At 39.1% G+C, this 27550-nt stretch overlaps 1 protein-coding gene across 4 annotated transcripts; it reads left to right on the top strand.

Annotated features, from left to right (window-relative positions):
* Positions 1-671: 671 nt before the first annotated feature.
* Positions 672-27550, top strand: FRRS1 (ferric chelate reductase 1). 4 transcript variants are annotated; one of them, XM_032697138.1, is made up of 19 exons: positions 672-793; positions 894-980; positions 10314-10462; positions 10961-11038; positions 14711-14906; positions 15125-15261; positions 16487-16581; positions 17224-17374; positions 18170-18349; positions 19248-19346; positions 19882-20029; positions 20568-20684; positions 21455-21570; positions 21853-21939; positions 22753-22850; positions 23024-23082; positions 23834-23977; positions 25067-25128; positions 25228-27550. In XM_032697138.1, the coding sequence occupies exons 5-19, from the start codon at positions 14711-14713 to the stop codon at positions 25318-25320; spliced, it is 1782 nt and encodes a 593-aa protein (XP_032553029.1). In that variant the 5' UTR covers positions 672-793; positions 894-980; positions 10314-10462; positions 10961-11038; the 3' UTR covers positions 25321-27550. The 4 variants fall into 4 exon arrangements, with proteins under 4 accessions (XP_032553029.1, XP_032553026.1, XP_032553028.1 ...); XM_032697135.1 differs by lacking the exon at positions 10961-11038; XM_032697137.1 differs by lacking the exons at positions 672-793; positions 894-980; positions 10961-11038 and adding an exon at positions 9213-9364.

The following is a 27550-nucleotide window of genomic DNA, read 5'->3' as shown; positions in this document are numbered from 1 at the left end:
TCCCGCGAGAGCCCAAGGCCCGCCCCGGCGGCGCTGCGGGACAATCGGGCCGGGTCGGGCCGGGCCGGGCGGGTCTGTTACGCCTTCCGCCCCGCCCCCAGGTGGACCCCGCCCCCCGGGCGAGCCCGACTCCGCCCTCGGCCCATCCCAGTACGGCCCCGCTCTTCCGTCCTCAGCCCCGCCCCTCCGGGCTGACCCCGCCCCTCCATTCTCGGCCCCGCCCCGCCAGCCCGACCCGGGGAGCGCGCCCGGAGGGCAGAGGCTACCCCGGGGGTACCCCAGTGTTCCCTCAGGGGCGACGCTTCTGTCCCGCGCTGTTGCGGCAGCGAGCGGGCTGAGCTCTCCGCGGGTCCGTGCCCTAGAGCACCGCAGGGCTCCCGGGCATCGCGGCACGGCGGTACCTGTGTCCTGTCCCAGCCTGTACAGCCACCGCCCCGCCAGCGCCTTTACACCCGGCTGGGGCGCGCAGACACGAGAGATGCCCACAGGGGCCGGGACACCTGGAGCCGGAGTTCTGTGTGACTCACCGGGCGCTCCGCTCAGGGCACGGTGGCTCTAAAGGCTGCCTGGAGTGTCCGGCTTGACGCCTCCGGGCCCAGCCGCTCCTTGCCGTGACCGCCGGGCTCTCAGCGCTCCCGCCGGGCCGCCCCAGGGCCAGCACACCGCGCCGCGCGGCCGGCTCCGTGCTGATAGGCTGCGCCGCGGGAAAAACATGATGTCAGCCAGGGTTTAAGTGCTATATATAGAGTGTGGACAAGACTACAAACTTCGTGGATCTGTCTTTGACCAAGAGGTAGCGTGTTTTTTCTAAAAAAAAGACAACACCAAAACATGCCCCCATCCCTTACTTTGCAGCATACTGTATAAAGCATTACCATTGTTTTATATTGCAGAACACCTGGAACAGTTTCTCCAGGCCTCTCACCACCGGAGTCATTAACTGCACCCCAGTGTAAAGGTCGGCCTTGCATCTTTGGAAGGTCAGTCTATTTTTATTGCCCAGAAATACATTTTTTAAAAAAGTGCTTCTCAAATTACAGTCACTATGTTATACTGAGCTGTTTGTTAGTTTGTTTGGTTTTCTTCTTAGAGGTTGTATATTTCATAGAACTGGAAGCAGTCTGCAAAAACATTTAGGTTTAAACCATTTACTTCCAGTCACCCCATGCATACCCTCATAACTGTGTTTTACCGCATTGTGTTCATGCAATTGCAATGCATTTAGGGACAGTTCAAAGTTCATCCAATTACAGTGCATTTAGGGACAGTTCAAAGGCCTTGATATTCATGGAAACACTGCCATCCATTTCAGACAGAGGTTTTTTATCTTTTGGTAGCTATTTTTCTTTCTTTTTCTTTCTTTTTCCCTTCACCTGCTTCTGCCTGTGAACAGTGTAAGAAATCTGACTGTTCATCATTACAGTTCACGTTTTTTGGTATTGTTGAGAAAGGTTTTCGTATTGGTGTAGGTGAATATGTCAACTTGTATGCCCCTGACAATATTAGGGGAAAAATTCATAGTAAAACTCCCCTGTGAGTGCAGTTCCCTAACATTTGCCTCAGTGAGGTTCATTCAAATATGATTTAAATGTGGTACTTCTAATTTGAGATACTTTACATGGATATTTCCTGGGGCCTAGTAGGATTCTCCCATTGTCCTTATCTTTCCTAGCACCTTAATTCTTTGCTCAGCTTGCTGGTCTGTATTTGTATACGGGACAGAATTGCACCCAACAGAATCCTGACTCTCCTGGTATGCTGGCTGCTTCCTCTGAATTTGATGTGTCCTAGAAAGGAAGAAAGGACCTGGACCATCTTTTTGCTGGTGTCCTTAAGTGACTCTGAGGTTGGTCTGTCACAGAGCTTGGCACAAGTGGTCCTTCCTCCAGGCTTGCAGTTGTTCTGTCATGTACTGCAAATGGAATGGGATTTAGGAATTTCATGACCTGCTTACACAGAACAGCTCTAAGAGAGGGAGAGCAAATAATGCCCATGTGGCCAAGTCCTTTGCATAAATAGTTACCCAAAAGTGCATGCTGAATACTTTTTGAAGAGCAAGAAAGACACAAAAGGTTGATATGAAGGGAATTTCACCGCTGCTACTAAGTTCTAAAATGTGGCTCTTTTGATTTTACTACTCACCCTACCCCTAAGGAAACTCACCCTACCCTAATTACTAGGTTTGTGCTGCCACATCTCCTCTATGCTATACATTGAGACAGGTTTTGAAATCTATCTGAGTTTACGAAAAAGGATTTTTAAGTGTCTTGGACAAAACTCATTAGGAAACCAATCCTGAATCAGTTATTTTGACCATAATTTGTGACTGTAGCTAAACCAGATGTCAACAGTGTAAATGAAGAACTTGATCCACTACACAGCAAAAAAGTTCCCTAGATACTCTTATTTTATAATTGGAACAATATAATTTCATTGGCATTCAGTTCAATATAAAAGAAATATCATTACACAGGTAATGAATATTGCAGGTCTCTTGATGAAGTTTAATCAAGAAAGCAGAGCAGACTGCTCTAACCCTTTCTCCATCAGCATCATCTCTTATGCTGGCACATCCCTTACAGACTTAGGGTCTGTGTTAGTTTAGCAGATTTAAATCGAGCAGGTTTTCTGTATATGTGAACATCAATGCACAAGTGCTACCACTGAGCATTGCAGATTTTGTCTAGGACACAGCCAAAAGCAAGTGTTCATGACATTTGCTACACTGGTATCTAAAGGGTGGTTTTCACAGCACCATTTTATCTTCAGTTTGCAGTTTCTCAGTGTGTGATATGATATACCACAGCAGGAAATGATCAAGAGTTGCTTCAGAATAAGAGTGCATATCATATCAAAGTTATTATCAGGAAATAATTTTGCAGCTTTTTCAAATGTATTCATACCATAATCCCTTGCTCCTTTTACATACACCTTCCTAGTCCTTCTCCCCTCCTGCCTTCTGTTTTACAACACAGTGTTAAAGAACAGTTATCCTGGCAGAGGCGTCAACACGCTTCGGGGAGCGTTCAGCAGGTGTCAGATCACACTGATGTCATATCACTTGTGCCTGTTTTAAAGGTTATGACTGTAAAGTGTGGAAACTTGGAGTACTTACATGATGGTACTCAATTTTTATTTTTAATAACAGAAAAAGTGTTCCCAATAACAACAATAAAAGCCAACTAGCACAGAGAGAATGTAACTGGACAGCTAACTAAAATTAAAAGCAGATTCTTTTGGTTTGTATACAGGAGACACAAGACTTTTTAAAATTTAAAGTGATAGCACATTTTTTCTCAATGTTCCACACTCATGCCCTGTCAGTTCATGAATTAACACTGTGTTATTGTTCGAACAATAGAAAGCTTAAGAGGTTTTGAATCTTCTGCCTAGTTGTTGTTTTCTAATGGGGAGATCTCAACCAGGAATGCAAACCTGAATGAAAACTCCTTTTCTTTAAAGCCATATGTCTGCAATTTGATTAAACTGCAGTCTTTTCTAAGAGTTAGATCTTTGCTATGCAGCGACTGAAAACAAGTGCTGTTCTTAGACAATTATGTACCCAGCAGGAATTTATATATGTTCTTTGACATTGGAATCTAGTATTGAGTGAAAACATTGGTGAGAACATTGCAGTAATCAGCTGTAACTTATTTTTTAAAATCTCTTCTAAATAGCTAAACAGATTGCAATAGCAGGATAGGCAGTGAATAAATAGTAGACTGGAATAAAAATGTAAGAATAAAAATAAGTAAGAAATCAAATGAGATGGACAGTCTAGGACACTAACCCGTTCAGTTTGCTCTTACTGGCCTTTCTTGTAGTTACTTGGCAGTGTTGGTTTGATCTTTCAAAGATTAACCTGGTGTCATCATGAATTTTTGGATTGCAGAAACATTTTTGGTTAGTTTTTAATCCCAGCTTGGCATTCTCTTACTGTGTGGCCTCAAACAATCAATGCTTTGCTTTAACTTCTGTATAAAGTTAATTTTTAATGGAGTTTAATTTTTAATAGAAAAATCATAAAACTCAATGCATGTGTCTTTACAGAGGTCCATACAAAATGTTAAAGGTAGCTTTTAACATAATTTGTTTGACTGTGCTTTAGCTAACAGTGTAACATTAATTTGATATTAATAATCTGCAAATGTGGTGACTTGGCAAACAAAATTTAAAACTAAGTGTCTGAATGGTACTCTTGTACCACTTAATTAAGTATAAAATAAATTCAGTTATACTGGGCCAATTTTTATTGTAGAAGGAGAAAATATCATACCAGTGTGCTGACCCACTATGAGCACTTTTATCTGCTGTGAATTGTTCCGTTCAACACTAGTGAGATATGCTGTGATTACCATGAATATTTTCCTAGTCCATTAAAATAATAATCATCCTAAAATCTCACCTCTTCATTCCAGTTGGATTCTTGTTGGTGGAGGAATTTGTGTCCGTACAATAGCGCAGATTTGGAATTTTGCTTCTGAGAATGTCAGTGATATATTTGTTCAGTCACTGCAGGTGCTGTGCAACAGGTTCCCCCAAAATTTGGAACTTCCTTGGGGGTACTGACTTGCACAGTGACTATGTACTAACCTGACTGTGCAGGAGGCAGCTTTCCATAGTGTGTCATAGTGTGTCTGAGTCACTTCACACCTTGCATGATATTCCCCTGTGCTTGCCAAGCAAGGATTGCTGCTTACAGGACTTGAAAACTGCTATGAAACAATCTTCTCTCACCTATTCACAACTCTCCCACATTGGATATGCCTTTTACCAGCTCTGTTGCGGTCTGACCAGTTTTTTAGCTTTTGAAGGTATCTGCAAATATTTAGGTGAGTCTTGCCAAAGTAAGAGCTAAAATCCCTGCAGCCATTCATGCCAAGTGTACTCAAAGATCACCACATGGTTCCCCCACAGGGGTACTGGGCATGTACTAACAAGCATGTGGCTAAACCAACAGCATCGTGCATCATGCATCATCCCTACAGCAGGATTGCTCGTGCTTGTGCTTGAACTCAGAGCAACTGCAAACCCCACAGATCTACTGTGTCTGAACAAGGAATGCATTTAGAAGCCATGAAGGAGTCAAATTAAGAGCTGCTGAGAAAAGCTGAAAGACTGGAAACGGGTTGTCTGTGAAAAGACCTCTGAGATGAGATGAAAAAGAGTAGGAAAATCAGTTCCTAGTCCAAGAGAAAGGGAAGAGGAAAAAAGCTGTGGGGCAAAGGTGGAATTGGGATTGGCTGGCAAAGAAACCAGTAAGTGTGTGGAAGAGATTTCAATTAATCTCAGTGTCACATTATAAATTCTGTAATCAGGTCTAAAGTGCCTTAAACTGAAACACTTACAGGTCAATGCCTTTGCCAGCAAGGTCTTTGCTCCCTGTAAAACAGAACAATAGGAACTTATTACATCTCAGTAATATAATACAGTTAATGATTTTAAAAAGCATCACAGCAAGGTTAAAAAAATGCAGAAAACTCAATAAAGTTAACAATTCAGTCCTTTTATCAGGTAAAACTTCATAGTGTGCATCTGATAAAGCAATGGCCCACATACCTTGAAGTGCGTGAAATGATTTTACTGCGGTCTTTTATCCATTGATTCACTCGTGTTGTGCACTGAATTGAGGCTCTCTCACAAAAGTGACCGGTTGTCCATCATTGTATTAGAACACCTACATAGACCTGGCTCTACCTGATATGAGGGAACCAATCTTAATTGTTTGATTTCAAATTAGCAAGGAAGTTTCTGGTTTGTGTTGTTTTTAATCTGTTTAAATCAAGGTGGATACGTATTTTGGTAAAAAGCTATGGTGCGCCTACTTCAGCTGTTACTGTGTCAGACGAGAGATACAGAAAGAAAGTAGTTATCTCTGCAGTCGAGTGGCAAACCTTATTTTACTGAGTGGCTACTGCCACCAGGTGGCTTGTTACAGTCATTGACTGAAAACTGTAAAATACGTTTTACCTCTCGGTAAACAAGTATTTTTGTATAAATACGTTTCCAAGTCTGAATTTTTATGTGTGACATAAAAAGCCACCCAAATTAATGAAAATAGAAGGGGCTGATTAATCAAGAGGAATAAGAACAACAACAAAAAAAAGCATACATGAAAGGGATATTTCTGGACATCAGGGGAACACATTTATCTAGCTTGTAGCTTAAGACAGTTGGTAAAACAGGTAAGTATGAAACAGTGCCAAAGCTCAAGGGAAAAGAACTGATTAATTATGGAGAAAAATATCCTATATTGTGACTTTATCATAATTTATTTCCTTTTAGGTGGTCAGGATTGTTTCAATGATTCAACACTCCCCTCACTTTGGAGGGAAAAAACATCATCATATACAAATTGATTTGTAGGAAGAATTCTTCCTAAGATGACATTATTGTTATGAATTCCTAATACATATTTAGCTAAGACAATAATAATGAAAAGCTTGAAATATTCTGAAACCTAGCCTCATAAGTGTAAGATGTGCAACATGGAGGTGAATAAATGTGGGTGCCAGGACTGTCATCTTCAGAGGAAGACTAGTATCCAGCATGTATTCAGCAAAACCCAAATGCACTTTTTCAAACACGTCAGCATTTCAAAATAAATAACACTAGTAACAAAAAATGCTCAGATCCAAGTTATGCATCATCAAAACAGTCTGATAGGGAATGCAGCCTTTTTGCACATCACTTGATTTGAATTCAAGTGATGTTTTATGGTGATACCCTTGACAGTAACATGGAGCCCAGTGCACACATATATGAAACTTGACCAAGGTCTGACCTTCTAAAATACCACAGTAAAATACCACAGTTTTGCTGTATAGTTAGCTTAATACCTAAGTGAAAAGTTGATTACAAGGAACCACATAGTAACATGGGTTCTCTTCAGATCTAGCTTCAATGGCTTATTGTTTTCCGTATTGCTTTGGGCTTAAAAAATAAATATTGCACTGCCCAATAGTTAATTTCCAAAATTATATGTATTTTACTTGTTTCCTCAGTTCTTAAGCAACAGAAATTCCCCTTTATATACTTGGCATAAAGTCTCCTTTATGAAATTGCCATTGCTTTCAAAATTATGAGCTTTCACTTACTTCCTTAAGGCCCTGTTAACTAACTACGCAAAAAAAAGTCATCAGCTTCTTTTCATGTTAGATGTTGTGTTGTTGATTTGCCACTTGACATGGTCATCCTCTGTCATAGGTCAATAGTAGGTTACATATCTTTATCTCTCTTCAGGCCCACAGGAAGATTCAAAACCAACCCCCAGCCCTCTGTCTCTAACTCATTTGGTTAAGCTAGGGACTTGTGCTTTGCAATAAATACAGAATTATTAAGAACACACAATTGCAGTACACTTTACAAAGAAAATGCAGCTCTGGACTTTTTTGTAGTTTGTATATCCTAATGCATTTTATTTCCTTGATACATATTGGATATGGCACTTAAGAAATTAGCATGCAATACCCTTTCATAGAAACATTTTCATTAAGGCTGTAGAACTGTTGATTTTATTTTTTTTTTTTAAGGAGACTGGTATGTTTGAAAAGAGCCCTTCCAGACACACTGATGATTGCCTGTGCAGAAGGAATATGAGCACTTGTACTCAGTAGTTAAAGAGTAATTTTTTTTCTGGTTCTGTTGCTTCACAGCCCTTTGGCAATAGCGAATACCTTCTGAAGTAAGAGAAGCTATACAATGAGAATCAAAACAGTGTTCCCTCCCTTACCCACTTTACCTTTCACAGATAAATGATTTTTTTTCTTAAACTCTGATTGCCATTTCTAACATAATTGTAGGTTGCATTTTCATCCCTGTGGGTCTTAATGAGGAAATTACTTCCATATATACTTATATTTATTACAATTTTTCAGATATGTACACTCCATTCTGTCAATGAGCCAAGACCCTAAAATAAGATCTTAAAAACATTTGTATATTAATTGCACTGTAATCTGTGAAAGTTATGAACGTAAATATTGTCAAGAATATTGGTCCCTCTGGTCACCAGTTTTCTTACTGCAAATGTATTTATGTTATTATTTCTCTTACTAATGATGTATCTGCAAGAAAAGCTGTTTTTAATTAGCATAAATTAGTTAGAAACACACAAGCTCTTAGCAAAGCATGTAAGTACTTAGGCCTACAATTTTATCAAACTCTTTCATATAAGGGAACTTTATGAAGATAGTTGTAAATAGAATTATTTTTTTTTCCCCAGCCAGGGGGAAATATCCATATTTAACTTTAAGCTCTTGCTTATGTGTTATGTTTCTTCAGTTGCCATACACTGAGATCTCAGCTTCCCAGTGACTTCCATGAGCAAGATAATACAAGTATAACAGTAAAATTGTCTATCCAATTAGGCAAAGTAATCCATTAAATATATCTTGTAAGATTTCACATTAAATATGTCTTATAATGTGTTATTACAGGGTACCTGTAAGGTCAATGCTGCTTTTATAGAAACTGAGAAAACAATAGAACACTAACAGAGCATTTCTATCTGCTATATTTTAGTAGATAGAAATTTTTTTTGAAAATATGACTAATTTAAGGTCACTGGTTTTAAGGTCACTAGAACTTCTCAGAACTACTAATAAATAACTGAATTACCGGAAGCCTCCAGTCAAGATATTTGTTAACACAAACACAACATTTCTATGCTTTGGAAGGGCAAAATTCCCACTGAATTTTTATTAAGTAATTGTCTTTTGTGCCACTTTGTGAGCAATTGAGGACTTTGATTAAAACAAAGCAGAAGTCAGAGAAACTTGTGTAAGCAGCTGCAGTTTCAGCCAGCAAAGCCCCAGTTACAGCCAGTATTTATTTGCTTTCTTGATAAGAAAAACCTGATTTTGCAAGCCTGTATATGGGAGCACCTCTCGTCACACGAACAGCACCACAAATGAGCTCTGCAAGCTTTGACAAGGACAATCCCTCAGTAAAGCCCATGGGGCAAGACTGCAGTTGCAAAATCAGGACGGCCACCCAGACTCCCAGCATCTGGAGGCTGCAAAGAAATCAGGAGCCCTGACACGTTTCCCAAGGCGCTGGTTCCGGATGTCCACAGCGGGCAGCACTTCGGGCGAGCACACGGAGCGTTCGCGGCTCCCCGGGCGCCCCCGCGGCCCCGCCCGCGCCCCCGCGGGCCCCGCCCCGCCCACAGCGCGGGCAGAAAGGCCGCCGCTGCATCGGGGAGAGCCTCGAGCAGAGCAGGGGGGTGGCTGGTCCATCTGCACCTTAGCCCACCCATCCCCGTGGGAGCAGTGCCGGAGAGGAGAGTGGGGCTCCTGGAGCGAGGGCTGGCGGGGCTGACGAGTTACTGTAGCGCCGGAGCGCTTTGGTTACACTGACGCCTGTGAGTTCTCGAAGTGTGGATACCGCAGCCTTTTTGAAAAGTGTATTTGCTTAATAGGATATGTGCAGCAGGTATGAAGCGAAGTAAAATCGAGTGAAGCTTTTGAAGCACCTTGTAGCTGCTGCTTTTCATGCAAGCATTTCTGAATTGCTTTAGAGAAAACTCCTAAGCCTGTGTGCCTTAATGAATAAAGGTGGCTTATCTTATCTGGAAGCCACACCAAGTATATTCTTCTTGCATCTTGTTTGCTTCTTGATGTTATGTGAATATTACTTTCTTATTTTATTTCTTCACTTACATTCATGGGAGATGGCTGTATGATAACTGTGACAGTAAGTGTGCTGATGCTGTAGTTGAATTTACTTGTTGGGGTAATAAACTGTGTCATTTTCAGGTCATCCTCCAAGTTTGGATTCTTCATATAGATAAAAGTTTGCAAGGGGCCTTAAAAATTGTATGCAGAGAAACTGCCCAACTAAAATAATGAAAGTAAACAAGGGCAAAATCCTTGCCTTTTGTTCATTCTTGGTGAGATACATGGAAAAAAGGTGAACTTACCATATTTCTTCGTAAGATTGTTTATTCCTCTTCTAAAAAAAAGTGTCTCTTTGGGAGTAAATGCAGAATGAACTTTAAAATCATGCTGCAAATTTCTGTCAACTAATATTTTGAGGAAGAAGGTATCAAAAGTTGTTTGTAGGTTTTTCTCCCCTTAACTGCGCCAGAATATAATTAATTAATGTGAAACTCTTTGAGGTCTGTGGAAGTACATGTTTGACAGAGCAAATGATCTGCAGGGTCAGTGCTTAATTACAACTTCATACATTTCAGCTGAAGTGCTCTGTCTTGAGGGCTCAGCTTGGACAGCTGTATAAAATGTGTACCTGGAGTAAGAACACTCTCATAAGTCATCTTTCTTTTTGTGTGTGCATATTGTTTCTTCTTTCAGACAAGCTTCCTGGATACAATAAAAGTTCATACTGTTAGATGCAAGCCAAATAGACGAGATTATAATGTAGTAGTTGTTCTACTATGAGTAGAGAGCCAATGGCAATTTTGCTCAGACTTGGTCGCTGTAACAGAAGGACTGACTGTAAGGTAAGTACCTGCACTCAAACTGTTACAAAAAAGTAATTTTGAAGGATGGAATGCTTGAAGTTCTCTTTTAATATTTCCTGAGTAGAAAGGACAGAATGCTGAGGTGTGTATATTTTGTCATCATGTGGGTGTGAATATGTTTTTGTATTTTAAAAGTAATGAGTTATTAGGAATGTGAACACTACTTGTTTTCTGCCCTTGCTTAGTCCAACTGTTGTGATGTGACCACCTTTGAGTTGACTTCTCCTGCTTAGTTAAACTTTTTTTATGAATTCGGAGGGAGGGTGACTCTTGGACAGTGAGTCTGTCTGCTTTTGCTTTGTAAGAGTATATTTGTAAAGAGACATGTCAGTGGCCCCTTATATTGATATAGCTTATTTTCCTTCAGATGACTTTTTCCTTTTTGCTTTCCTTCTTGTCCGATGGTGCTCAGAAGAAAAGTTCTGGCTGTGGTGTTTTTTGTACCTTGCCCACCCTTTCATCTCTTCCTCTTTGAAGCTAATTTTAGATTTCACACTCTGCAGCTAATAAAGTAAAACAGCTGAAAGAAGATAACTTCTCTGAAGAGTCCTAAGTGTGAGTGTTGTACTTATGAGCCATTAGGCTACCAGGCTTTCTTAACTGTTGGTAGCTGCAGGGACTGTAGGAGTTGTTTTGAACACAGGAAGGGAGTAACTTATGCTCTCCATTTATCCAAATCCAGTTACTTTAAGATGGTGAGATATAATCAGGAGAATAAGCTCCCATGTATACTAAATATCGTGAAATGATTCCCACTTAATTTTGATATGGAAGAAGATGGCTATCGCACTATGGTTTGGGCTTTCTATTAATTAGAGGGCTGTATTATAAATAGCTTCAAGTACATCATTCTCTCCCTCTCTCTGCCCCAAGAGTGACATGATATTTGAAACACCATTAGAATCACAAGTAATTATGAAGCTTCTTTGAAAAAACTTGTTCTGAAGCTTTCTTTCCTGCCGGGGGCATGAGTTATGTAGTATACTGACGATTTAAGAAGGGAGGATGAGGAAAGTAACACATTTGCAGTCATGCTTCAAACTAATGAGTATTGAAGTATTTTTTTTCCCTTCTAAATAAAGGTATGAAACAGTGCTCCGAATAACTCTCTTATACTGTAACGGTATGGTATGTGCTAGTATCTGTAGAGAGAAGACTCCTGGGTCTTGTACTGTCTTTGGTCACATAGAACATACTGAAGAATCTGTGTATGGTACAAACCAAGTAAAATCAACAGTCAGTGGTATGTGACTGTGTTCTGACTACAGAGCTAATGTGTGCTCTGTAGCACACATTTGTAACCTCGACTGGGGCATTTACTGATGCTACCACGGGGTGTGCAGCTGGCATGCAGGCAGGACAGAGGAACTGGATTACATGTGCTCTAAGGATCTTGGTTAACATGAGCATTTCAGTGTAATGCATTTATCTTGGAAAACAAGTCACTGGATAGTGCACAAATCCTTCAACTCCCTTTTCTTCCAGACTGTTTGAATGATAGTAAATTAACAAGAAGTACTAGAGAATTGCCAGTTGAAAAATGCAGCATTTAGCTTTTGATTTTTAACCTCTTCATGCTTCAGTCAGTTATTCCTGTTCCTCTTTAGTACAGGGAGCTTTGCAGTCTGCTAATTCCTATTGGCTCTCGCAAATTAGTTGTTTCAAAGGGTTATAAATAAGCCATTATGGCCAAAGCTTCTTAATACTTGCAAGCCAATTCTGTCAAGATGGGCAAATCTAAAATTTATAGTAAATTACAATGCAAATAGAGAGTATTTTCAAATGCTGTAGGTAACAGCCGGCTGTTTGACAGCTCACACACCTCAAAACTTGAGTTAATGTAGATTCTTATTTTAAATCTACACGTGGTGATTTTTTCACTCAGTTTTTTATGTCCTTATCTAGTGAAGATGATCTTGCAGGGATCTGCTGATTCTTCTTTATTAGAAAGCAAATTAACTGGGTTTTTTGTTTATTTTTTTTTTAAATTTAGACATGTTTCTAAAAAGAGTAGAATAGTAGAAGGAATTAGTTCTGTAAGATATGATAGCTTTTTGTCAGTCACTCAGGTCCTTTTTGTTACAGATGGAGAGTTGTTTTTACTTTAATCTTTAAAAGGGATTTTTTCTTTTGTGGTAAGGCTAAGAATGATTCACATGTCACACTTCTGCTTTCCTAAACCTAACCTTTCTGTAACAAATCCTTTCCATGCCATTAATCCTAATGCTTTTCATTCAGAGTTGTACTTATGTATGTAGTTGTGAGATCTAGTTGTCTTCATCTGTTTTTTTTCTGCAAAGGGTAATAGCAGGAAAAAAGTTAAATATTCAGCAGTTCATTGTGTTTGCTTATTACAAACCTTGATTGCTTTCAGGTTTTGGTCTTTTTTTTATTCTATTAATCTTTGCTTAATCTTTCTCATCTGTCAGCTTTTGAGTTAGTTAAGTCTGCCAAAGAAGATTTCTTGTTTCATTTTAAATCTCTACCACATCCTTTGCTAGTTAAAGCAGAATTCTAGCCTACTATTTTTCTTGTCTCTGCAGTATGCAGCCTTATCTCTTCTTACAGAAAATTTGTTTTGAAGTTTTCTCTGGTACATATAATTGTACTGAACCTTAGTTCTTAGATTTCTGTACGGTTTTTTACCTTGTGAGTAAAATCACCTTGATGTAAACTTGTGACAGTTTGCAGAGTATTGGAACTAGAAAGAAAAGTTCACTTTAAGTAAAAGTTAAAGATATGATCGTAATGTTATCTTGAATATTTAGGAGGAGGAGTTGAGTGTTGGGTTTTTATTTTCTGGTTCCTGAAACCTAATTGTTCAAACCTCTGCTGCCTCTGATTTTCTTCTATTTACCAGTTTAAAGTTGTTGAGGAGCTCTTAAGTTGAAGTACAAATGTAGCCTTGGATATTGTGGATTTTTAGCATTGAATGTATGAGAACTTCGGAAGAGTTGATGACTCTTACTGTGTAAGAATCATGACTTGCCTTGTCTTCCTTTGGCTGCTTTTTAGGTCTCTAGAGTTCAGACCGAAAGGCTCAATGTGTTTCCTATCTTCAGGTCCACGTGTGCTGTCAGGGAACTGCATAACCTGATACTTCTTATCACTTGGTGCAAAATGGGCATGGCTCTTCCAGAAGGCAGAGTTCTGTGTCTGTGTTTCGCTAGATAGCCCTTTCTTGTGCCTAAGGATTGAAAGGAAGTTCATCTCTGTTCTCCTGGCCCTTTGGACGTGGAGATGCCTTTTTTTTGTTGGTGAAGGTGTTCTGTAAAACCACAGTAACTGTAAATCTGTAAACCCTGCACGTAGCTGAGTAATAAAACAATTGCCACAGCTTTTATGAAAACAATATTATGACTGAGCAAAACATTGTGATGAAATCTGGGATCAGGGGTTCATCCTGTGTTAGGATCTGTAGTCCTACTACTCCACATGTTTTTCATACGTACTGTTCCCTTAACAAGAGTGTGACAAGCAATGATATTGTTTGACTAATTGTCTGGAGGTCCAATATCCAAAAGGAAGAGTTCAAAGGAAAAGTTTTGTGCTTGTCTGCAGTAAACATACACATTTCTTTGCTGAAATTTTCATACCAGTTTTTCAGTCTTGCATATATAAAACTTATTTCTGACACTTGGCAACTTTAGTTTCTCTACAGAAAGAAGAACTTGTTACTGGGGAATTATTTGTCATATGTGAAGAAATAGACATGGGTTGTGGAAAAAGAAAGGGAGCCTTTAATGATGCAAGATTGGAGCTATGATTAATGAAAGAGTGGGTTTCATACTAACCGTATAGTTCCTCAATACTTTTGACCTTTATGTATCTGTGAAACAAGTTTTAAGATCCATCTGTCCTGCACAGATGTTTAAGAGATTTGACTTTTTTTTTTTTTTTTGAGAAAGAATAGGAGAGGGATAGGCAAAAGACACTTTAAAAGTGGTGTCAAAATGCACAGAGGGAAATAATCCATCCTTCTGGATGGAGGGATCCATCTACACCCCTACTCTTGATGGCCTGAAAAATGGTATCAGAACATTCTTGCAAAGTCTGGCAGTTATCAGAAGCAGAAGTTATTCAGCAGCTGGAAATGGTACCTTCTCACAAATGCTTTTTTTAACATTTTTTTTTATTTTTGTATTCAACTGACTTCCAAAGACGAGCTGTGACCTGTAATATAAATACTTGTTGTATTTAACTGCCTGTAAATCTTATTTTATATAGATGGATCTACCTGGTCTTGCTGTTGCTGTTTGGATGTTTGTTTGCTTCTGTGCACCTGTGGGTGGCTATCCAAATGGAAAAGTAAGAGCAGCCTGCACCAGCATGGTACCCTGTCATGGTGGCTCTCCACAACTGTCACCTGAGCACACCATCACAGTGAACGGGACTGAATTTAAACCAGGGGACAACATAGAAGGTCAGTTAGAACTGAAGAGTTTGATTTACTGTTTCTTTGTCTTGTAGATGTCTTTACTCAGCTATTCTAGATTTATCTAAGCAATTGAATGTTCTTTAGATGATCCATTAACCATCATTCAGTACTTGTACAATGAGCATCTGGCAGTTATTGTTGAAATATTTCCTTCTTCCTTTGGAGAACATTTCAACTTACTTTTATTTTTCTTCTTGCCTCAGTTAGTTTGTCTGGACCAGATTTTGAAGGGTTTTTCATACAAGCCCGGGATGCAGAACACCTGGATGGCCCTGCAGTTGGTTCTTTCATGTTAATTGATCGGAGACTTTCTCAGCTTCTGACGTGTGGTCGTACCAAGGTATAGTCTAGTGACCTAAAATGAGGCATGAGACACCGAGGTGTTTGTATTAGACTATGTGACAGGACAGAGCTAAGCTACATAACTGTATTTGAGCTTAGTAAGTCTCTCAGGAAATTGGTCCAGCTTGGAGTATAGAGGCAGACTCACTGCAACTTGTTGAGCTATTCTTTTCTGTAACATAATTTGTATTTGTGCATAATGAATGTAGCATGTTCCTAATATTAAAAGGAGGAGAGCATGGTCTATTTTACTTTTTCATACTTGTTAAGGACAGAGAAAATGTCTTAGAGCAAGGAAAGCTTAGGGCCATTGTTGTGGTAAACAAACACTATTTCATAGGGTGGTTTAGGTTGGATGGGGACCTTGAAGATTGAGTTCCAACCCCCTCCTGTGGGCAGGGGCACCTTCCACTATTCCAGGTTGCTGAGAACCCCTTCCAACCTGGCCAAACACTAGGCTATTATCTTTAGTATTACTCTGTCATTTACTGGTTAGTGGAGCCTTCTCAGTAACAGGCTACATCTGTTTTAGATAAATGGATTTACTTCATGTGCAAGAGAGATGAACTCTGACTAGTGTTTCAGCAACATGTGTGAAATTCATGGACATGGACATGTACAGTGTCATCTGAGCTGGTGTGGACAAAGCTCTTAATCTGCCTAGATGTACTTTTTTTCTCTCCACTTCTATCACCTGTCCCCCACTGGCACTTGATGTATTCATCAGGGCTGTAAAGCCATGGGGATATCTGGGTGGTGCCCTCTGTGCTCAGAGGACTTAGTGCTGTGTCTGATCTGTTTATTTTGTCTAAAAAATTATTTGATCCCAAGACTTACTTCCAGCTTTTGTCCTCTGGAATATTAGTTCTGTTCTCTCTGTAGTCACTGCACTGTCTCTTCATCCTCTTACTGTCAAAAAACTGTCAAAATGTTTTGCTATCAAAACCCCACCATTTTTGCATAAGTGCTGCAGCAGCCTTTGTCTCATTGCTGGTGTCTTCTGGGTTGAAAGTTGTTCCTTTTAGCCTTGAAGTCTGTCAGTGTATGTAAGTTGCAGTGGTGCACTTCGTCTGAGTTGATCATGACTGACTGGGGAAAACCAGTTGCACTGGGGTTATGCAGTGTCTCTTTAGGATTTAGCTGTAATCTGTGCTGACTGTGTTAATTAGCATCTCTTTAGTGCATGTCTGTGGTGGTAACTCTTGACATGTGTGTGTTTTCAGAATTCAGCTGTCAGTCAGACAAGTAAAACAAAAAAGAAACACATCAAAGTTTATTGGATTGCTCCTGGAGATGCACCAAAACACGTACAGTTTCTGTAAGTAAATCTAGTGTCAGTTCTAGTTTATTAGAATGCAAACAAGGTAAAACTGTATCATTGTTTGTGTCATATATTGGCCGGCAACTGAAAAGTACCCTTGGACCAATGGCCTGAAAAGTCAACATCCCTTGCTTGCTGCAGAGCCTGCATTAATACAGACACTTGTTCTTTAGGGAGAGCTTGCAAGTGATTACTTTGATTTTTTTGCAGGGAGAGTAGAAGGGAATTTGGAGGATGACTTCCTGAGTATTTCTAGATAACTTCTCACTTCTTCTGCCTGTAATGTACAGTGTTAAGAATCTTCTTTCTTTGCTTATACCCAACCAAATTATTTGTATACCCCTCTGTTACACTACTAGCTTTTTTTGAACTACAACAAATGCAATGCAACTCTGAAGTTGTAATCTATGCCATGGGCATGAATGCTTCTTATACCCACTGCAGCATGCAGTATTATGTTTTATAATTCTTTTTCTGCTGACCTTTAAGATATTTTCCTACTTCAATCCCTAAAATGGTAGAGGCCTACATAAAGATGAGGGTTTTACAAATACGTTGTATGAACCATAGAAGCTTTTCCTTTTTAAAGTAGCAACTGGCTGTTGATGTATACAGTAATGACTGAGTGTTGTGTTTAAGAGCCACAGTTGTCAAGAAATACAGGACTTTCTGGGTGAAGATTCCGGGTCCCATTGTTTCTCAGCCTGATGTGCTATCCCCAACAACACCTTTGCATGCAACTTCAGAGGCTGTGTCAACTTCATACCCAGTTTCCCATTTATCAAAGCCAGTAAGTAATGATAAATAAATCTATCTTTAATGCTTATGATTAATGGAATCTAACACGATTACATTGATACAGGCTCTTGACAGAAAAGGAGAGATGAGTAACTTTGATATCTCAGACTAAGAATGTAACCAGCTACCCTCTCGTGTTAGTTGAGTAGCCTGAACTTCTGAGGGTTAAATGTTCTCATGCTGCACACAGGTCAAAAGGTAGATAGAATATTTAGAACTTAATGATAAGAAAATATTATGCATAACTGTGAAGAGAGATGGGAAAGACTGTCTTGACCAACAGTTTCCTATTTAGCAACTGCAGGCTCAGAAACCTTCTTCCTGGGAGTTTGTCTGTGTTACTGACTGATTTTTGAATGCATTGAGCAAGCATCACTGTTTGATCCAGGATAACTGTGACTTTTAATCCATGTATTTTTTTCAGTGTGTATCAGTGGAGTTTATACTTTGTAAAGGAAACACAAAGCTTCCTTATCCTACGGCTGATATTACCTCTCTAAATATTAAATTAAAGGAAATTTCTCTGAAATTTTTACTACCTTTTCAAAGTTATTCTATTGTAATGTCTTTAAGGCAGAAGTTCAGCTTGAGTAAAAGTACAACTTGGAATTCATCATCTTTTTACTTGTCCTAGGGCACTTGTAGACATGGGTTAAGAGATTGGTGTGTAGACACAGATGTCACTTTTTTGTTGTTCCTTGTATGCTTTTTCTAGAATGAGTAGAAAGGGAGGGAGAGGAGGGATACTCTCATTGTTTATGATTTATTTGTTTCCTTAATTGTCTAGTTTAGTGCCTCGGGCTGTGGAAGTATGAAGTTCTGCATTAGGAACCCTTCAAACTGTGATCCTGAAAGTGCTTCCTGTTTTTTTCTATCCTTCCAAAAAGAGGAGAGTTCAGTATTTATTGAAATGAGTGGTCCAAGTGAAGGCTATTTAGCATTTGCATTGTCCCATGACCAGTGGATGGTGAGTTTCTATTCTATTTTCGTAGTTCCTTTTGTGAATTCAGTAAAGTTTGAATGGTACTCTACTAAAACATGCATATGGAAAATGGAGATAATGTTACATGTCAGATGAAGTGTGACTCTCCCACAGTGCTAAAACAGAAGTTGCCTTTTATAGTGGATATTCAGTTTTAGCTCAGGACTGACTAATTGCAGTAGAATTTCCCTATGGATATCTGCTATGGCAGAATCCAGCCTGTCTGTTGACTGAAATTCCTGGTTAAATCAATCTTTCTTTGTTACCTAGCCAAAACCCCTCACCTGTTAGAAGCTGAGTTGTTATTCTGAAAACCATTTGATTTTCATGGTTGTTTGTATAGAAATAACTCCATTCAATCTTAAATGTTTAAAGGTCCTTTTTCGAATTGATGTGAAAGTGAAGGGATGATGCTCTTGACAAATGCATAATCCATAAACTACTTGTTGCACAAAGGAAATGCTGTTTATATTCATATCCCTAGTGCAGGAACACTTGGTTCTTAATAACGCTTTGTCTTTACAACTGTGAAGAAAACCATCATGTAACTGAAGTGGATTTTTAAATAACATCAACATCCATCTCTGTCTTGCCTAGTTAATTCAGTAAATTCTAAATAATTAAAGAAACTTCTGATAATATGTCTGTTAGTTTGGAAGGGAGGGATGTGCAAATTATGATGTGTGTTTCTATGTCATCTGTTTGACTTAATGTGGTTCCTCTGTAATAATGCTGATGTGTTTGAAAGATGGGAAGTAATAGCTTGATAACTACAGAAATCTGTCTGAGGTCTTGCTGTGCCTATATTAAATCAAAGAGCTTTTGGAGACTGCCAGTGGTGTTTTTCATTCAGCTCTATGTATTTTTCTTTGAAACTCTTCAGGGTGGTGATGATGCGTATCTGTGCATTAATGAAGACCACCGTGTTCACGTGAGCACTGCCCATCTGACGGGACGAAGTCGTCCTCTCTTGGATTCAGAGGTATGTTTGAAAACAACTAAGACCCTTCCACAAATGTAGTTTTGAAGTAAGGTATGGTGTTTCTTTGTGCTTTTATTTTGCACAGCAGATGCAAATACTAAGGTGAATCCATAGTTTAAGGTGAGATTGGTTGGACTCTTACTTTCTAGTAAATGTTAACTTTGGAAGTCTAAATTTAATTTGTAAAAATAAGTCACATGGTGGGACCTTACTTGTATTGAGAACCTCTGCCTGTTATTACTCTATCCCTTTGCTAGAGCTGCAGTTGCAATTGATATATCTTGGATTAAAGGTTGAAAGGGAAGAGGAGATCATGAGCTGGAAAAATTGGTGCTGATAAGTCCAACCCCTATGTTGCTATATTAACTTACTGGCATGCAAGAGAGATTCCCCCTCCTCAGATCATTGATATTGTTTGTGCAGCAGTGACATTCTTGTGCAGGATTACTTTTAAGTAACTCTTCAAGGGTTACTTTTAAGCCTATTACTCTGCCAGTCTGAAAACACTAGGTATTAAGTATCTGCTGTTTCACAGAATGCCCTTGAAGATGTGTCATGGAGGCTTGTGGATGGTATTCTTCAATGTTCTTTCAGAAGGAGTATTCGTCTTCCTGCATATAAAGAGAGATTTAATCTGGATGCCAGTTACTACATCTTTCTGGCAGATGGGGAAGCTAGTGAAGGTAAACTTTGACTTACATGTGGTTGCTTTTCTTTAAACAGCTCTAAATGAGTTAGTAACCCTTCTGTAAGATATGGCTTAGCTGAGAAGTAGTGTCTGAACTAAGGTTCCCAAGTTTGAGGACCTTAATCCAGACACCTTTACTACCTTTCTGGATCATGGGTTTGCTTTTTGAAGTTGTAAACTTACTCATGTATGTGTTATTGTGTGCTCACTTGATGCTAGGAATTGGTAGCTTCTTAAGAACTGGACACGTTGTTTTTTTTAAAATAGAGACTAACATCTAAGGGAATTATTCTTCATTTCGTGTGCATGTGGAGGAGAAAGATACTTCCTGTAGAGTGGTGGGTTGGTTCTTGTACATTAAGTGTGCAAGATATCTTAGATGATATCTTAGGTTCTTAGTGTATTGCGTGTCAAAAATTCAGTTTGTACAATTATGCTCAATGGTCACAACATTCATGAATAAGGAATGGGCACACTTACAGGTGCAGTGGCTTTCATTAGCAATAAATAAACCACTTTATGTCACTGCTTAGGTGGACTAATATACAAACATCATCGTCAGCCCCTGATCACTAACAGACTGTACAGTGTCACGGGTCCTCCTCAAGATGTTGGAGGCTCCCGGTCCCCACGACTTATCAAGACTCATGGTAAGCTGCAACTTCTAGTTTTGTCTTCCAGCTCTAGACTTCCTGAGACTGTAGAGTTATTACAGAGTAGGTATTTCCTCTTGTTTTTCTGGCATTCATGTTGGCTAGCAAGATCCACTACTGTGGTGGCAGAGTGAAGTTATAATTTTTCATTTCAAGAGCAGCATTGTTTCTTTCTGCCCAGGAAAATGAACCTGCCTTTGCCTTTTCCCTAAAATTTATGGTTAGGACTTGTTTCTCTTTACCTCTTACTCTCTGGTTCAAGTTGTTCTAACTGCATTATTTGCTTAGTTCTATTTGAAATGAGAAACCACTCAACTGGCTGTCTGGAGTCACTGAAGTTAATGGGAATTTTTTCTCTCACAGTACTGGACTTTAACACAGGTCTGTGAGAGTCACTCATTTCTTTCTCACACAGATTGTAGAAATGTCATCTTTCATCCTCTGACATCGGAGTTGATGACAGAATGGTTTCTATCACCAGTATGCAGGGACTGTATATGTGTATATGCAACTGCATGAAATGTGCAGTTTGTATAGAACAGAGCTGCTCTGTTGTGCTGTGTGGGCATAGTATGATTATCTTTTACATGGATGCTTCTGCCCTCTAGCAAGATAAATGCTGTAGTCTGAACCAGGTGGTAAGTTTTTACTCACTAGTTAATTCTGAGTATATGCATAGGGACTGAACTATTACATAGTGTTTTAAGTTGTATTCAAATGCTCTTAAGTTACTAATTTACCTTGTATTTTTTCCTCTCAATTTTCAGGAGCGCTAATGTTTGTTGCTTGGATTACCACAGTTAGTATTGGTGTTATTGTTGCACGATTCTTCAAACCTGTCTGGGCTCATTCATTCCTGTTTGGAAAGGAGATGTGGTTTCAGGTGGGCAAAATACCCATATCTCCAGCTGTGTTTTCTAGCATTACTGTAAGCAGAACTATAAACCTACTAAATTCAAGAAATAGGAGGCTAAACATGGTGTGATTTACATCTTCCTTTGATTTTATAAAATGAAACAATTATGAATCAGTTCATCTACTTTACTAGTAAAAGCAAAGTCTAAAGAGGGCACCAAGAACATCTTTAACTGATGTCTGTTTAATGTCTTTCAATGATGTCTTAAGAAAGCTGTAGAGTTTCTAAAAGCAAACTTAACTTTTCTAGGTGCATCGAATGCTTATGTTGACCACAGTCTTGCTTACAAGCATTTCTTTTGTGTTGCCTTTCATGTACCGAGGAGGTTGGAGCCAAGTAAGTGTGCGCTTTTGTCCTGTTAACTCAAATACAAAGGTGGGACCAAATGAATGAGAAAGAGTCATAATGTGTTAGTCATCAGTGGACCTATTTCCAAGCAAATTGCTGTGAAAGGTGTTCTTAAGTAGGCTGGTTTCAAATCCCAGCAACACAAGAGGAATGTTGTTTCCTTTACCTGCAGTTGAAAAATGCAGTGCTTTCCTTCCTTTCTCTTTCTCCCAAATAACTGTGAGTAACTATATCCAGTGATAAGATTAGTTTGGAGCAGTAGATAGAGATTATATACCCGTTGCTCTCATCTATATTATATTTGGTACAAGGTGACGCCAGAAATTGGAAAATCTAGAGATTATCTGAATTCAAGATGGGAGAATGTGGTCACAGATATGAACTAGGAGCTAGGGAAATTGAATAAGTGTTTTAGGATTAATATTAGAATAGACAGGGTGAGAAGGGAGACCGTACTGGGAGGAGTTAAAAAAATAGGCCTCTCCTGAAGACACAGAATCAAGGCTGAAGAGCTTAGAGCATAGCTTCTACAGTCATATTACTCTACTCTTCAGCTTGTAGAGAATTTCTCAGTACAGCAAAAAGGTGGGACAAGCCCTGGGCTGACATACTAATGTGTGTGCTGCCAAGGTAAACAATCTCCATCTGGCTGCAGGGCAGCTGTGTCCTGTTGCCTCTGCCAGTGTTGCTCCACCATTGTAACCTACTAATAAAAGAATAAATAAAATTTTCAACCTTTTGGTATTTTTTTCTCTATGCTTATATAGGTATGATATTTTAAAAAGTGTCCTCTCTGTTTAGCAAGCAGGTTTTCATCCCTATCTTGGCTGTGCTGTGATGGCTTTGACGATCTTTCAGCCACTCATGGCAGGTTTCAGACCATCTCGTCATGCACCAAGGTACAACTAACTCATCAAGCTACAGCCACAGGAATTAAACTTGCCTGTTTCTTTACAAATTCTTTTTACAATTAAAAGCTTTTACAACTTTAAAGTAGGTAAAAGTATTTTTTTGATTTCCTCCTCCCTCCCCCAATTATGTAATCAATAAAATGTGTGTAACTGTTTTGCAGGAGGCAATTGTTTAACTGGTTTCACTGGAGTACTGGTACAACAACTAGAATATTAGCTGGTGAGTAGAAACAATAGTTTTAACTTCCATTTAACTGATTTAAAGCAATTTTGTTCATTGTCTGGCCTATTACTGGTCTAAAACACGTATGGACATTCGGTCCAGGCATGTGTGAAGATTCTTTTTCTTACTGGCCATCTCCTGTGTGAGATTTAAGTGGCCTTTGGGTACCACTTTCAGACAGGAAAAGGTGGCTGTTTAAAACTAAAGAAATTACTGACAAACCTGAAATATGTCTGTAATGAGAACCTGTTCTTCAGTAATTTCTTTTTATCTTGGAAGATCTGAGGATAATGTTCTTACAGTAGCATAGTTCAATGTTACTTAATGGGACAGGGAAATCTCACTTATTGAACCAAAAGCTGAATTTAATTCTAGTAATAGAGACAGGTTTCCACAGGCAGCTTAAGCACAAATAGTGTGGTGCTGTGGTCTTGCTGGAAGTCAAAAATGGTAGCATTTGTGACTGTAATGTGTTAGTTTTCAACCTACTTAGTGCACTGTCTTGGCCTTTTCTTTTTCTTCCTGTCTTGCCCCTCACACTACCAAGAAAACATAACCCCCCACCCCCCAACAGAAAAAAAAAAAAACTAAACCAAAAAACTTTCAGCTGCATGAGCTCCTTTAACCTCATTCCTCTAGCAGTTGTAAGCAATTCATGGGAAATCTATTGGCAAAAGCATTGAGAGCGCTTTAGAAGTGGCCTGGCACAGCATTCTTAGCATCTCTTTGTCTTGTTTTTACTGACTAGTGGTGACTATGTTCTTGGGAATGGATCTACCAGCCCTTGACCTGCCAGACACATGGGACACCTATACAATGATTGGCTTCGTAGCTTGGCATGTTGGTATTGATGTTCTTCTGGAAATACACAGCTACTGTCTCATACGTAAAGGTACAAACCCACAACAACTCTTGTTGTCACTTTGTTCTCTGAGCATAAAAAATGTAAGAGTGTGGATTGAATTTCAGGAGGTGCTCTTCGGCCTCTAACTTGGAAGCTGAAAAGGAGTAACTTTTGGGTAATAGTGTTATATCTTCTGTACAAACTAATACAGAAGTAACCCCCATTTTTCTAGAACACTTTTGTCTTGAAAAATGGTTTGTGCCTTTTTCAATAGTAGCCTCTCATCTCTCAAACCACAGTTCATAGGGGCAGACTGAAATGCATAAGCATCTTCCAAGAATCTGTCATTGTTGGCAATTTTGATCCCAGGGGGGTATGTTAAGTCTAGGCTAAGTCACAGATTTAGTCTGTGTTTTACTGTTGACAAATTGCTGCTATGAATGGCTGTTATTGTATGAACAGAATGATCAGAAACTTGAGCTTAGATACTTGCACTTTTGAGTGAATGGGGAATGAAGGTGAAATCCTGACTCTAGTGTGTCTAGTGAAGAGACAGGTAGTACTTTCATTGGAATTATCTTCACTGGCTGGTGTCACAGAGAGGAGATGACTGCGCATGTAAGTGACCTGTATCTAAGTCAAAGATGAGACATCTGCAGAATTGAAGAGGTGTAATTAATTAAGAGGCTGTGTAAGGTGGCAAGTGGAATAGGAGTGATTATAAAACACGTGAATTTAGATTTAATTGCAGAAATTACTTCCTAGAAATACAGAAATGTTTGGACAATGAATTTTCTGATGTTGGCTAATGAAAAATACTTCTTAATGAATTCTAGTTACCTTAACATGTAAAAGGAAAGGGTATTAACTTAAAACTCAGTGTTTTGGTTATTCAGTCTAGCAAAAGAGACAATGTTTTTCCACTTCAGTGTCCAGAATTTACTTTCTGTAGGTCAGCCTCAGAGTAATTTTTCTCTTGCACTGTAAGTATGATAGCACAGGGCATGAAGTGTCAAATGCAGCTTCCAGGTTCAGACTTGATGCTGTGCAAGACTGTCACAGACTTCTGTGGTACAAAAATGAACCCCCCCTTTCTCTTAAAAGCAGACTTAACTTATTTTTTCTTCCCACGAACAGTTGAAGTGATAGAGGATGACAGAGTACAGATACTGCAGTCACTAACATCTGCAGAAGCAGAGGTGAGTCACAATTTGGTAAATAACTATTGTGAAATGGGATGATTGTTTAAACCAATAAAAAGACTGACAGTTCTATGACTTTTTCCCCTTTTCTTGCAGGGTCATCTGTTTAAACAGGTTGTGTTAACCATCTATGTCTGTGGAAATATAGTATTTCTTGTTGCCTTTTTGATAGCAGTCAACAAAATATGAAATAAGTAATGGAGAATTTTGTGATGAAATACTGCGCAGTTGAAAAATATGAAAAAAATGGTTTCTACTACAACTTTTCTCTCAACACCTCCCTGAAGATGTAATTAAAGAAAAATAGCATGTGTGTGTCATGCTTGATGTTAGGGAGATCTGGAATTCAAATCTATAGAAGGATGCTGCAGTCCTACAAAAGCTGTCTTCTGGCAGGACTTTTAATGGGAATTTTTGCCTGAGTAAGGAATGAAGTCTTTTTTTTTTTTAAGCACAGTAGTTAACTTGATTGAAGCTTATAGTTTAAGAAGATTGAGAAGATGTGCTGAAAGTGTTTTGATCACCAATTCCCTAAACCTTTTGTAAATATTACTGGGGAATCTGGAAAGATTGATCTGGGTTTTGTCATATCTGTTCTGTGTGATATGTGATGTGACTACTTCCTGCTTGTGATAGTTTTGTGCATTAAAAAAACCCCCAAAACCAAAATACAGAACTTAGTGGAAAAAACGTCACAAATGCAGATTGAGGCATGAACTAAATACACAACAGTTAAAAGCAAGAAATGATCTCTCTGCTCTAAGAGCAGTATACTTACATGACAAACATAGGAGCGTGGGAACCTCAGTCCTTCAGTAAAACTACCATCTGCCTCAGAATACTTTTCCATCTCATCCCCCTCAGTGCTTCTAAACCATAAAGAGAAAGTATTTTCAACATAAATGTATTAAACTCAGTTGTACTTATCCAAAACTCAAACAGGAAGAACCTCTCTTTGTGTATGGATTTCTGTGTTTTATTGTCCCTGGTTGCTTGTGGCTTCTGAATTACTTTTCTGTGTGGGTACGATGGGTTTATGCCAATTGATGCTTAAATGGAAGTGAAAATACTTGCTCAGGAATCTTGCAGTTGTATTTGTGCTATTGAGTGAAATGTGCATTAGGAGTTAGAATGACTTCAGGAAAAGCACCTTCTGTTAATGTTAAGTGAGAGCCGCTTAGCTGCCATATCTAGAAGACGAAATGAAAAGAATTCTGTAACAATTCTATTTTTTAGGAGTATGGGAGGGCATTTTTTTTTTTTTTTTTTAGTCAAAAGGTTTATCTAAGTATATGAACTAGGTACAGAGAACAGAAAGAGACTATATTGTTTAACCTTTTTGGTTCATGGTTTGCCTAAGTATGAAAGGACTCTCCTGAAATGGCATCTTGGAAACAAGCCCGTAATATGCTGTGCAGTACAGTACTTTACATTTGTTTTATGGCTCTGAACAGCTTGTTTCACATGTCTTCATTTTTGGTACTGGAAATTATCGATTTTCAGTTGCAACACTTCAAAATATATTTTCAGTCCAGGGCTACGAAGCTAGCTGGGAATGAAGGTGTTGAAGTATTGGATAGAATAGTAAATAGTAAGGCCTGGCCTGGTATAGACTTTTACAGCAACATCTCTCTAATCTCTGATGGACAACTCTAAAATACTTGTAAGTGTGGGTCAGATGGTGGTTCTCTCCATTTACTAAAGCTGTTTATTTCTGTATCTTCCTCCATCTCCCCAAGTCCACAGTGCAGGGACACAATATTCAGAAAACTACAAGTTTGTTTGTAGTTGGTGATCTTCTTTCTGGCTGTTCAAGTGTATGATTTATCTATGAGGGCATTTATAGAGCTGAGATTAATCCTTTCAGCAGCAGCAGCTGACTTTAAGTGAGCATAACTTGAATCATCCACCTTCCTCTTGGAAGCTGAAAAAGTCATGTCGGTCCAATTGGGAAAGGGGGACTAAGAAGAAATGAGTCACAACTCAGGCTGAAGGGCAAAAAGCATAGGGCCAGTGTGGGTTTGTGGGTTTTTTTAGAGAACTCTGATCTCAAAAGCCTGGGAATCTCAGGCCTGTCTAGCGCTACAGTTTTTTGGGACTCCTTCATATACCATGAGTTTATAGAAGACAAATCACTCAACATAGACATGACTGATGGCTTTTTAAATTAAGGTCAATGGCAGTTCTTTCTGTAATACAAGACCTGTACTGTGTGTTGTTTCATTTACCTGTGACAATGAACACGTAAACAGGGGTTTTAAAACTTGAATGTAAATATCTCAGTAGAAGGTTTTGTCCTTTTTAGTAATGTGAAAACACTGCCAAATAGAAACTAGAAAAGTCTTGCCTGGGAGCAAAATGGATTTTCTGTTTTTTGCCAATGTTGTTTTATAAATTAAAGCTATCTAAATCCTTCCTG

Source organism: Chiroxiphia lanceolata, chromosome 9, assembly GCF_009829145.1.
Source record: "Chiroxiphia lanceolata isolate bChiLan1 chromosome 9, bChiLan1.pri, whole genome shotgun sequence".
NCBI lineage: Eukaryota > Metazoa > Chordata > Aves > Passeriformes > Pipridae > Chiroxiphia > Chiroxiphia lanceolata.
The sequence above is the reverse complement of the archived record's forward strand: the minus strand, read 5'-3'. Positions and strand labels throughout refer to the sequence as shown.